The 12,870-nt window shown below is 35.3% G+C and overlaps 1 protein-coding gene across 2 annotated transcripts in view; it reads right to left on the minus strand.

Moving 5' to 3' along the window:
• The window catches only part of LRPPRC (leucine rich pentatricopeptide repeat containing), a 103,097-nt gene that overhangs the window by 34,296 nt on the left and 55,931 nt on the right, over window positions 1–12,870 (minus strand). For both annotated transcript variants that reach the window (XM_083348558.1, XM_083348557.1), the window contains exons 23-24: window positions 2,026–2,150; window positions 1,509–1,615 (exon numbers count right to left, since the gene is read on the minus strand). In XM_083348558.1, the coding sequence (XP_083204684.1) occupies window positions 1,509–1,615; window positions 2,026–2,150 (232 nt within the window). The remainder of the gene's footprint in view (window positions 1–1,508; window positions 1,616–2,025; window positions 2,151–12,870) is intronic.

A 12,870-nucleotide genomic window follows, 5' to 3' on the forward strand; every position in this document is an offset into this window, starting at 1 on the left:
TAGCTACCAGTTCTGCCGAAGTGGTGCAAATTGACTGAATCCCACCACTGGTTAGGGGCAAGGAGAAATGCAACTGATTTAGCCCATTTCAATCAGCAAAATTTCAATCAAAACTAGATAATTATACTAGTCCTATATAGATCAGGTCACCTACTGTGAGGGTTCTTTGATTTCCAAGGACTGGACACATCATAGCATAGCAAAAGTGTACCCAATACACACTTTCCCCAACAGGATATTGCTCCATCCTTCTAGGACTTACAAAGGGTTGTCGCCACCTAATACTAATAAAAGAGTCTAGGACTCTTTTATTCTCAGTCTTTTAATGCTCAATTCAAATGAAAGTCTCAAAAGTCTATAAAGTAGCATAAAACCTTTGTTTTGTTTTTCAAAAGTTCTTGTCGTAATTAGGATGAGGTGCTATTTCAGTGTGATTGCTCCTTCTTTGGTTGCTACTGAGTTTGCAGCAACGCTCCAAGCAGAAACAGGGATATGCTGTTCACTACAGCTTGTAGTCTTAGCAGTGGAATGATAGTCCTCTTGCCTGCCTATCACAGCAGCCACTATCCAGATGTCACCTCTGTCTGTGTGCCTTGGCTCAGGGGTATCCAACCTTGGCAACTTTAAGACTAGGCCACGCTGGCTAGGGAATTCTGGGAGTTGAAGCCCACAAGTTTTAAAGTTGCCAATATTGAACAATTGCCTTTATTCATCACATTTCTTCCTATACCCCTTTTCTCACTCTTAGTATTTGCTTTTGTAAGCTGAGGGCCCTGGTGGGGTTGGAGTGAGGCTGTCTCTGGACATTGGCATGTGCTTGAAAATGCCAGGGTTGGCTCAATTATCAAAGGGATCTAAAATATTGGCTTGGAAGCTTCTGGATAAAGTTGTGAGTGAACGCATGAGGGAAGTGGGAAATGTTTCTGCCTGCCTATACCAACTTTTTTCAAGTGCAGACAGGAACCCCAAACTCACTCCCTCACACCTTCCACTCTCTATAAGCTACTTATTATAGTAGGAGAAAAAAAGTGCTAAATGAAAGATCAAGCTACAGCAGACACTGCTGTTTGGCTGATTAATTCTTAGACAAGCATTACAAATAAATCTAAGTATAGTCTGCAGCAAATTAAATTCCAGTGCTTTAAAGAACAAAGAATTTGTTAGAAAAGAGGATTAGCAACTTTAAACCCAGGAATGCTGGTTTAATTTGTTTCACAATGTAAGATTTATATGCAAATATTATGTGGATATTTAATAGGAAATTTGACAAAGTTAAAAAAAACAATTTGAATATACAGATGATTATTTCATTTCTAAACATAATTATACATATTTTAAAAATCTGCCCAAGGTCTCCCTTGGCTTCCTACCACTCGTATGTGATTAGATTTGAGCTCTATTTAGTGTTAATTATAACAAAACTAATTAGTGGCTAAAAAGTTTAAATATATTCCAATTAACATTCTAAATAGCTGTAAGAGATTAGGTTACTTTAGATATACTCTCACCTCAATGATCTTCTTGGCTTCTTTGTATTTGCCAGTTGCCAGAAAGGCAAAGAAGAGATCAAACATCATTCCCATCTGTTTTTTCTCTTCAGTGAGAAAGTCGAAAACTGTAACATTTATTTAAATGACTTATTAGGCTAACCAATAACAAGGAACATTAAAGAGACACAGTAAGCTATATGCTCACTTGTAATTTTTTATTCAATGTCATTTACAGATCTCTTATATTGGTGAAACAAAGCACAATCAACGCTAGAAAAGCACAAATTTAACTCATGACGAAATGGTCACCAACCAATTAAAATTATCTATATCAATTACTTTTACAATAAAAAAGGCTACGTAAAATGTAGATGTTAGAGCAGCTATGAGAACTTATTTAAAAATACAATGTGTCCTATTATTATAGATTATTTGAACCTCCTTATTTGAACAAACATTCCCAAACTTTTGGTAAAAAAAAGTTGCACCCTGAAACAACAGGAGAAAACAGACATCCTTAATAGAAGTGACTAACCTTTCTGCACTGTTTCAGTGTCTCCCTTCTCTATTAACCCGCATAAGATTTCATGAAGTTTAGGCAACCCACCGTACTTCTTATGGCAATCAAATAACACTTCCACGGCTGTTAATAAGTCATCCCTTAAAGGAAATCCAGAAAAAGATTTTAGCAGGAAGAAAACACAAAACACCTTACTTGCTGATGTTTGTTGTATAATTATACAGAGAATGTTGAATTGGATTGAAAATTCAGCATATCCTATTTATGAAACAAGACTGTTACAAAACTTCAGAAGCAAAGTTTTTGAAAGAAAAGTATTCATTTAAACACTTCCCATGAATTAGTGTTTTTAAAAGGTTGGTAAAATTTTGTAACGATTGATGCAAATTTAATTATTAATTACAAATGTAGGCAACATAATGATTTTACTCCAGTCCAGATGAAAACTGTAAATAGCCTGGCTTGTTGGATCTTTACCTTATCCCCTTTTACTAATCCCTGTTTACAGAACATCTTCTGGCACCCCACAGAGTCATTTGAATTATTGTCATTTGGGGTGAAGACTAAATTACAGGTTAATTTCAAAACTGCAAGATGATACAAACTAGATTACTATCATACAAAAGAAATGCTACGGTAGCGACCACATATGGATATAAAGCTTAATATAATCAATGTTTTCTTCTGCTCTGAATAAAAGTTCAGTTAACATACATAGAAACAGCTTGCAAACTCTTCCCCATGATTTTCTTTAGGGTACAAATTTATATGCTCAAGTTTTCTCTATTTATTTCAGCTTCTGACAGTGACTCTGGGAAGACCAATAGTATTCATCTCAGCTGCTTTCCCACAATATTAAATTCATTGTTTATATCAAAGCTATTAATAAATGAATAATTGGACACCAACGAGATACATTACTAGTGTACACAGGATTCAAATATATAGTCTTCAAGATATCTAGCCTGTGTTTGAAAATAAGTTAAAAGTATTAAAAGTTATACTTAGGAGTAAAGGAAATGTACACACCTATAAAGGTTACATTTCTAAACTGTCATCTTGACTTAACAACTGGAAAGTACTAAAATGACATCTTAATATTCAATTTCAAGATTGCCAAATGAGAGTTCTCCAACCACATTTACAAAATTAATCACACAAAGCTCTGGGATTAAATGCCATGCATGCTAAGAAACTTTCTTACCCACCACTATCCAGATTTCCCCAAGCAAGAGTTGCAGAAAAAGTACCCTTTCAGAACCTGATGCAACATCAAAACTTCTCAGTGTGAGAAAACTGGTAATTTGGCTCTTTTAAAAAATAACAGCAGCAGTTATTCACGATGAGTTATGTTCACTGAGTCACTCTGAGCCCAAGCCAAGATTTTTAATAAACCACTATAAAAATTAAATGGAACTATAAGAATCCAGCCTCAATCAAAGTCATGCTCTACAATTGTGCAACTGCCTTTTTAAAGAACACCTTTCAAAAACAGACGTGCCAAATCAACTACTCTTTTGAGCTTTTTATATATAATTTTTATAAAAGAAAATTTTAAAAGAAAAAATACAAATTTTCACAAAAAAAGAAAATAAAAAATAATAAGTAAAAAGAATGCAAAGAAACAGAAAGGGGGTTTCTGATCTTAAAAATGGTTATACATATACTTATATTTTGACCTTTTTCCAAAGTTACATAATTTCCTTCTTTCCATAGTCTACTCTTTCTAAAGATCAAACACATAATCACAAGTTCATTATTAATCATTGATAAGTGTAGTTATTGTCATTTTCTAATTATGCAAGTCAATTTTGTCACATCTGCTACGAGGGCAATTCGGAAATAAACCTGTGTTTGGTTATCAATGACAGACACTCGTAGATACAGAACTTTTATTATACACATTAGAAAATTACATGACATTACTTTTCGGCATAATCACCATTCAAATTGACCAACACCACACCGGAAGTAAGCATGCTCCAACGCTTGTCAAGGCTCCTCTGAGTTTTCATATACATTTCACAGTAGACTTCTGAATTGATGGTTGAACCCCGCACCATGAACTTCACTAGCAGTACTCCTGTGGTGGGATTTTCTATGGCACCACTTCTGGTGTGGTTTTAATTCACTATAATGCTCGCCCGCACACCACTACATGCACCCAAGAATTTTTGAAGCAGTTCCGTTGTTTTTGATCACCCTCCCTATAGCTTAGATTTGGTGCCAAGTGACTACTACTAAGGAATTTGAAACCCTATAAGATGTTATGACAAGTGCTTCAATTTGAATGGTAATTATATTATTATTATTATTATTATTATTATTATTATTATTATTATTATTATTATTATTCCCATTTATATCCCGCCCTTCTTCGAAGTAATGTAATGTTGTAGTTTTCTAATGTGTATAATAAAAGTTCTGTATCTGTGAGTGTCTGTCATTGATAACCAAACAGGTTAATTTCCAAATTGCCCTCGTAATTATCATCTTTACCATCTATTCCTCTATTGTGGGTATTTCACAGCCTTTCCATTTTTGTGGATATAATAATTTTGCAACAGTTATATATAAAATAATGTTCCATAACTTTTTTCTAATTGTCCAGCCATTAGTCCAAACAAAGTTATGGTTTTAATTGAATATTTATCTTTAAAACTTTTTGTATTTGAACCCAAAATTTTCTGGGTTTTTTTTGCAAATCCACTGGCACAATAAAATGACCCTTCATGTTTTCCACATATAAATTTGAAGTACCTTTATACATTCTAGACTATTTTTCTGGTGCATCATCTAATAAAAGATCTCTTTTAAATAATAGCATAGTGTAAATTTCAGTCCTTTCAGCCACATATTTTCCCACTGCTCAAGCAATATATTATGTGCAAAGTTCTTAAGCCTACTTTATCATACTCTTTCACTTCTTTTTCCATTTCAAATTTTACCAGTCTGTAGATTTTAGTAATTAAATGTTTACATAGTTCAATTCCAAATATCTTGTTATTTATTTTAAATCTTCTTTTTAATTCTGCATATGAAAACTACTGAAAACTAAATCCCTCTGCAATCAAGTTGTCTTGATTTCATCTTATATTCTCCAGACTCATGTAATAGCTCTCTATGTTAACCATTTCTCTTTGCCTGCTGTTTTTTTTCTATAAACTTCTTCTTGTGCTAAGACCCATAAAGGTATTTTAGGCACAATTTGGGTTTACATCTATTCCATATGCTCAATTTGGCACTTTTAATATAGTGATTTTTAAAACTTCAGATGATGCTCCTAGTTCTAAGATTCTCTTATTTCTTAGCAGCATCCATTGATTCAACTAAATTAAGTTGCAAGTTGCAAAATACAATCTCAAATCAGGCAGTCCTAGTCCTCCCAGTCCAGGGGTGGGGAACCTTGGCTTTTTTATGACTTGTGGATTTCAATACTCAGAATTCCTCAACCAGCCATGCTGACTCAGGAATTCTGGGAGTTGAAGTCCACAAGTCATAAAACAGCCAAGGTTTCCTACCCCTTTCTATTTTGGAAATTTTTTTTATTTAATCTTTAGAATCCTTGGTGCTCTCCCAACTTGATTGTTTTCTTGAGACATTTCATTACCCAACTAGGTAACTTCATCAGTGTTACAAGGGAGTGGGGTTTATTCTCTGAAAACAATGAATAATGAAATGTCTGCAAGAAAACCAGACTCAGAGAGCACCAAGGACCCCATAGTTCAATCCTGAGCTACAAATATTCTCTTATATGTAACTCCTGCCATGCCAACTAAAATACATCTTTCTGCCATTGTTAAAATGGTACATACTGTTTACCAAAATAGCTAGTTTTTTTAAGAAAGCATCATTTTTAATCCTAAAAATTCTACCTAACGTCAACTGTACTTTTTCCAACCTTAGCATATCCATAAGTTCATGTCTTAATTGTTCTGACAAGACATACAATTCACATTAATCACCGAAATATTTCACTTTTCTCTCAATCTTACAACCAGTTTTTGTAGTTTTTGCTCTTCCATCTACATTTTACTAACATCTTCATTTTCTCATTAATTTTAAATCTAGATTGCACACTAAAATCTTTTAACTTTCAAATTAATATTTCTATTTCTTCCAAAAGACTTTCCATATTTTCACCAATTATTGCCCATAATTTATGTCTTTCCTTTTCAATCCTCTCTAGAAATTCTTTTGCCTTGTCTTATGGTTCTATTCAATATTTCCAGAGCTAATATGAGTAATAATGGTGTCAAGGAGTGCCCTCATCTGTATTTTACAAATGTATGTCAATTCCCTCTTTACATTTATCTGCCTTCTGTGAAGTATTAATTGATTTTAGCCACTTAATAAAATTCTCTCTAAAGTCCTTACCTTCCAAAATTTTAAACAAGAAAGTCTAGTTCAAATTGGCAGGCTTTTTCTGAATTTAGAACGATCAATGAAGCTTGGGGTTTTTTATGCTATTTTAAGTATTCCAAAATGTTCAATATATTTCTAATATAATCTCTCAACTAACTCTTCAGTAAAAATTGAAGCACCCCACATTCCTTACCTGGGACTCAATCTGCTTAATGATCTGCAGGACTGCTTAACAAGTGCAATTAATTGAGAGTGCAAAGACTGCAGTTGTTGAGCAGTCATGTGATGTCATTTAACTCCTTCAGAGATTGTAATTCTGATCCCAATTATAGCTGTTAAGTGAGGACTACTATAATGCTATATTAGTATGTTTCTATCCAGCTACCCCATCTCTCTCTAAACTCTAAAATAGAGTTCATATTTCCAACAAAAAATGTAACTAAGTGCTTATAATAAGAAGCTAGAAATTCATCTGGTCCAGGCACTTTCCCTATTTTAGCCTTTTTATGGCTTCCTTGTTGCAATAGGTTATTCATTATTAGCTTCTATTTTTCTGTAATCACTAAATTTTATTTAGCGACTGCTAGAGAAATTAACTGGGAGGATGCTACTGAATTTCTATTCTTCTTCTTAGGTATGGGATCTCCATTTATATGTGGCTGACCTTTCTGAAAAGAGAATGTCATATTAGACAATTGTTAGATCTGATCTAGCATGGCTCTTCCTAGTGCCATAAATAATTATATTTTCCAATGATGCAATTTTAATATAGATCAAACTACTTGAACATTTTGTTACATGAGCATAATTTTACAATTGTTCTTAATATTGTTTATACAAGTCAGAACATTTTGCTATTCAGATACAGTGCTACATTTAATTAAACAAATCTGTTTCATTGTTACTTACATATCTGCTAGTTTACATATTTCAGTCCCAGCAGTACAGTGTCATAACAGTTTTGAGAGATCTATTCTACAACATGCAATAAGGCTTCTGCCTAGATAAACATGCAGTCTAGATATGAGCTACTTGATTATGAATTAATTTCTCATTCATATATTTAATTGAAAACTGAATTAATTTGTGATTAAGCAAATGTTGTTTTGGAATTCATCTGTCTGGATGTTAACAGGAAATAATCTAATTATGAAATTAATTCATTTAACTGTAAACATTTTCAAAAATTGCAACATTAAAAATTATCTGTACAAATTAGAAACCATTTATTTGTGAATTACAGCTGCATGCATAATTCTTTTTTACCTCTTCTACTTTTAATTTATGACAAATATCAATACTAAGAAATTTGTCACTTTCTCAAATTCAGTTTTCTAGTCAGGATATAAAAACCTGTACAAACCAAGGAGCCTGCTTGATCAAAAAAGTAAAATAAGAAGCTAAATATTGATTTTAATTGGAACGAAGTGTTTTAATGTTCTGCATAGCGTATTAGTGAAGTGGCAATTTACCTAAGGGTTTTACTAATTGGAATGCTCTCAAACCAGAAATCACTAGAGAAAAATGACGGGGAAAGGACTTTGGAGGAAAAAACAGAATGATAAAAACAAACCCCTCTGCAAATCTAAAGCAAAAGTTTGCATGGAAGGAAATCAAGAAGATACAATCAGCTTAAAAAATTATTCTGTTAAGAGAATAGAGCCCTTAAAAGAGCTAAACGTCCCCCCTCCCCCTTGTTCATCAGCTTTAAGGAGGAATCTTCAAGGAGACTCATGTTGCAATTACAACTAATCCTCCCCAAAAAATTAACTGTGTTGAAGGCTTTGTAATTTCCCTAGGTACAATTTAGCTGTCACTTACTTTAAAATTTACTCAAACATGAATTCCGAACAGCACTAACTTCACATGTCAAGTGCTTTCCAGCCAATTGAGTCTAAACTGGAAGTCAGTGTTAAACAACTGAATGATTAGACAAGATAGCTCATTTCCCTACTCTTTTGTTCAGAATAAAATGCCACATTTACATTATCAGGCTCAACAGGATATTCTGACAGAGGGAGAAAAAAACCTCCAGTGAACACTGTCCGTACTAAATGCATGAAGCCTGTCATTTACCAATCAGCCTTCAAAAAGTAATAGCAATGAATGTAACTTAATTACGACCCAATGATCCTTGAAGAAAAATCATCTTATCACTGTTCTGTTCCCCTAGGGCAAATGAACCACTTTTGTCCTTTGGCACTAAGGATGTAAAATCCTTAATTGCAATAATGGAGTAAGAGACAAACCTTTCCTTCACTTTTTTAAATTGTGTTGGTGAGAAGAAAACAATCCATAAATAATGTAGACATTTGAAATAAATATAAGATAAGCTGATAAGGGCGGTGTATGTATAATTTCTCCATAGCATTAGGAAAATCAGTAGTTTGGAGGGATGGAGAAATTACCTTAAAAATAAGGCTAGATTGTTTAGGCTAGGTAGGATTATTAATCAATTTCTTACACTCAGTTCAAATCTGTTCCAAAAAGAAACTGCTACAAGCATTGTTCAGGCACCTTAGCCTAAATTATTCCATAACTTATCGGAGTGGCCAAAAGAATTTAACTATGACTGAGAGGCAGCTGTAGTGTAATTAAATGCTATAGCATCAGGTAACAGATTTCCAAATCAAACTTTTCCTATAGCTTAAGGATATTTCCACAGAGATATATATTTCTTATGTTTAACTATACCAAAGGAAATGTTCCATAAGAAATTAGTAAATGTCATTTCAAGACTATTTTCTCTACTGAAACACATATACCCATACCATTTTGTCAATGTCTATGCAGCTGTTCATTGATGTATCTATATTGCTTCTTGTCTCAAATGGTTTCATTTGCATTCAGTGTTACTGTCATGCAACCAAATCTTACTGGCTACTTAGCATCACAACGACATCTTATTCACAATATCACTGGCTGATTGGGATCATTCCCATGATTGATCCGGGAAATAGAATTTTACTTTCAGATTGGCTTTACATGTACTTTTCAAGTTACAACCACAATTGGGATAAAAATTTTGGTTGCTAAGGAATGTTGTCGTACAGTGAAATGTCATGTGACTACATCACTTAGCAACCCCTATTCCGGCAAGCCCATTTGCCATCATTAAGCAAATTCTACCAGTTGTTAGCTGATCCTAAACATTCCAGGATGGTCCCTCCCAACCGTCTCTGCCTCCAACTCCTCCTACCTGCCTATTCCCTCCCCTCAAAAAATATCTCTGCCCTTTGATGGCCTTGTACCCTGCCTGTGGTTCCAGACTTCTTGCCATTCTCCAGAAAGTAGCAGCCACCCTAGCTCAGGGCTTTTCAACTTTTCCGCCCATTGTACCACTTTTAGGATATGGCAACATCTGAGTACCACCAGTCGCCTAGCAAGGTGTCAAAAACTTGATGACAAAAAAAGAGGGATGAAGTATAGGTAGTCCTCGACTTACAACAGTTCGCTTAGTGACTGTTCAAAGTTACAATGGCACTGAAAAAAGTGCCCCCAAGCCACAGCTGAGCAAGATGCCTGCCTGTTGGCCTGGTGGCACTCTTCCTCCTGTCTGAAATTTTCATTGTTGTGAGCATTTCTGCTGAGGATTGGCAGCGGAGGTGGGGTGGGGTGTTTGGTTTCTATTCCCCCCCCCCCGTCTGCTGGGTGGTGGCAGGTTTTGGTGACTTCACCTGACCCTGGGACATTGACCATCATAAATATAAATCAGTTGCCCAGCATCTGAATGTAAATCACAAGACCCTGGAGTTGCAGGGATCAGCGTTGAGCTCCAGCTGGATCCTGGCGCTGATCCTGGCGCTTCTGCTGAGCCCTGACAGCCTGCAGCTCCAGCCGTCTCTTGCTCAGGCTTGGGCGGTGCTGCCACCGGTTCAGTTCATTCCCCTCCCACGCTACTTTTCTAGGATGGTCGCATACCTCCTGCCAGGTGCCAAAGTAACACAGGTGGTACCCGTACCACTGGTTGAAAAGCCCTGCCCTAGCTCACTGATCACCTTGTACCCTGAAACCCCTGTCGTTCTGCCTTCTGGTGCTCCAGCCCATCTTCTTGCTCCCACTACTGATGAGGCTAAATGGTGGGGCAGGGCTGGGCTTTGAGCTGCACTATGGCTAAGGGGTTGCTTTTTACAGTCCCAGTGCAGTACACCAAAATGCCACTTTGTGCTGTGCTCTTGGGCTGGGCTAGATGTGACTTCGCACTATGGGGACAAAAAAAGGACTAAAGCCAGGCCCTGAGCTGCAGCACATCAAAACAATCCTTTGCTTGAAGCCCAGAATTAGATAAGACTTTGGTTGGTCTTGGAAGTTTTTACTACTGAGAATTTCAGCTGGGGGGGGAAAAAAGGAAAGAAACAGGCTTGGGGACTGCTTATCTGTGTGCAGAGATGATAAATATTCTAAATTTGGCCTGTCTGAATTTTGAACATAAATACTGACTTTCAGATCTGCATTGTGGAATTATTTTCTTGTAGAAGAAACATATGGAACACTTTGGATTATAAATCATGATTGCTGAACAAACTTCAATGGTTCTTTTTTCTCCCTGGACAGAAAGGATATATTTCTTACTGGACATAAAAATTTGAAAATACTGATGAAACACAGAAAGAAATTCTCTCCATGTTGAAATTAATACAAAAATCAATTACTTTAGCTTGTGAGCAGGTTAATAACATAAAGGAGATAAAAGAACAATTTTCTAACTTAAATCTACAAACTCAGAAAACAACTACAAAGAAGGAACCAGCAACCCAGAAAATAGAAGGAAAACTAGAGAATGCTGACACAAACATTGACAATCTAAAGGAAGAAATCAATGACCAGACTCAGATAAATGAAAACTCAGAAGACACAATGATAATACTGGAAACGGAAAAGACATTTTATAAACCCAGGTTTCAGAACATACTGGATGACAAGGAAGGAGAGCTGATGGAAAGTGAGATAAAGTCGTTAACAGAACTGTGGGGGACTGGAAAAGGAGGGAGTCTGTTTAATGAATATCAACAGGCTAGCTCTTCCAAAAACACTTTAACCAAATTGTTTCTCTTATTCCAAATAATATATACAAAAATAGAGAAAGAATTATTTGATAATCCAAATGCACTGATTTGGAAAGTTAGTTGGCAAAGAAAGAAAGCTAGAGTAAGATTGAAGGAAGCAGAAGCTTTGACCTATTAGAGGGGATTCCATAATTAGATATATGAATATGGTTAAGAATAGGTTGTTAGAAAGAGTAGTATTATTATAACTAGATAGTTAGGATTTGTAATCAGAATATTATATCTTAGTATGAAAAGGGAAATAAGAACATGTTAAGAACTTTGAATAAAGGATGCTTTTGGTTGCCCAAATACAACTTGTTTCAAAATTATAAATGATTGGGATAGTTAGAACATGGATGGGAAATTAAAATTGAAAAAATCAAAAATAGGATATGGAAATTGAGTGCAAATGCAATTAAGATATGCTTTGGCTAGAAAAGATATTTTAAACTGATATTATTGATATTATTAGAAAAATGTAACAAATGTTGATATGCAATTGCATGTTTACTAACAGTAATAAGAATTATATTTGCTTAATGCAGAAAAATGGTTATTACCAGAAGAAAAGAGGATGTACAGGCAGGTGTAATAGTGGACTTAGTTGGAAGAAGCTTATATGTAGCACAGAATTACTAATGGACTCAGTCATCACATTGTCCATTGAGCACTTGTATGTGAAAATATAAAATTAATAAAACATTTATATATAAAAAAAACCACAACCGTTTGCAAAGAGTTCCTGGACAGAGCTGGATTTGTGCTGCAAAATAAAAAATGGGGAGGGGGAGAATATAAAGCAGCCAAGGGGTGGCAGAATGCAGGATGGTAGATCCTCTCCAGTGGCAGAGCACACAATGACAGAAGGCCAAAAGGACACCGAGAGATATTGTCGGGGAGTTGCAGTGCCTCTGTGGTTATAAGTGTGAGCGGGCAGTCAAGTGCCCAAATTCTGATCACATTACTGTGGGGCACTGCAAAGGAAGTAATTTTGGGCACTTTGTAGGCCCCTTCATTCACTGAATGAGTGGTCATAAGTCAAAGACGACCTGTATGTTCCCTTAAGTAGCACCATCATGTCAAGAAACCTTATTGCCTTATTAGCTTTCATAAAAATTCTTTGTTAAGAGCTCAGAAAAAATGCTATAAATATATTCAGTCAAAGAGGGCGGGAGTAGCAAGAAATTTCACAATGTCAAGTATGCCCAAATAAAATAAAAATATGAGCTATCATTTGTAAAAGATTCTTTAAAAAATTAAAAAGACCAAAAGCTTACGAAATATTAAGGGGAAAAAATAAATGAAATTTCCTCAAGATCTTTCAAAATTTTAGCCTTTTCCAAAATTGAGGTAAGCCATGCTGCAGTACATGAAATAGCCATGCACTAATATTTTCAAGGGAAGCCCTCACCACGGTAACTTCAGCAGAATGAAACTGACCATGAAC

Source organism: Vipera ursinii (genome assembly GCF_947247035.1).
Source record: "Vipera ursinii genome assembly, chromosome: 1".
In the NCBI taxonomy this organism is placed as follows: Eukaryota; Metazoa; Chordata; class Lepidosauria; order Squamata; family Viperidae; genus Vipera; species Vipera ursinii.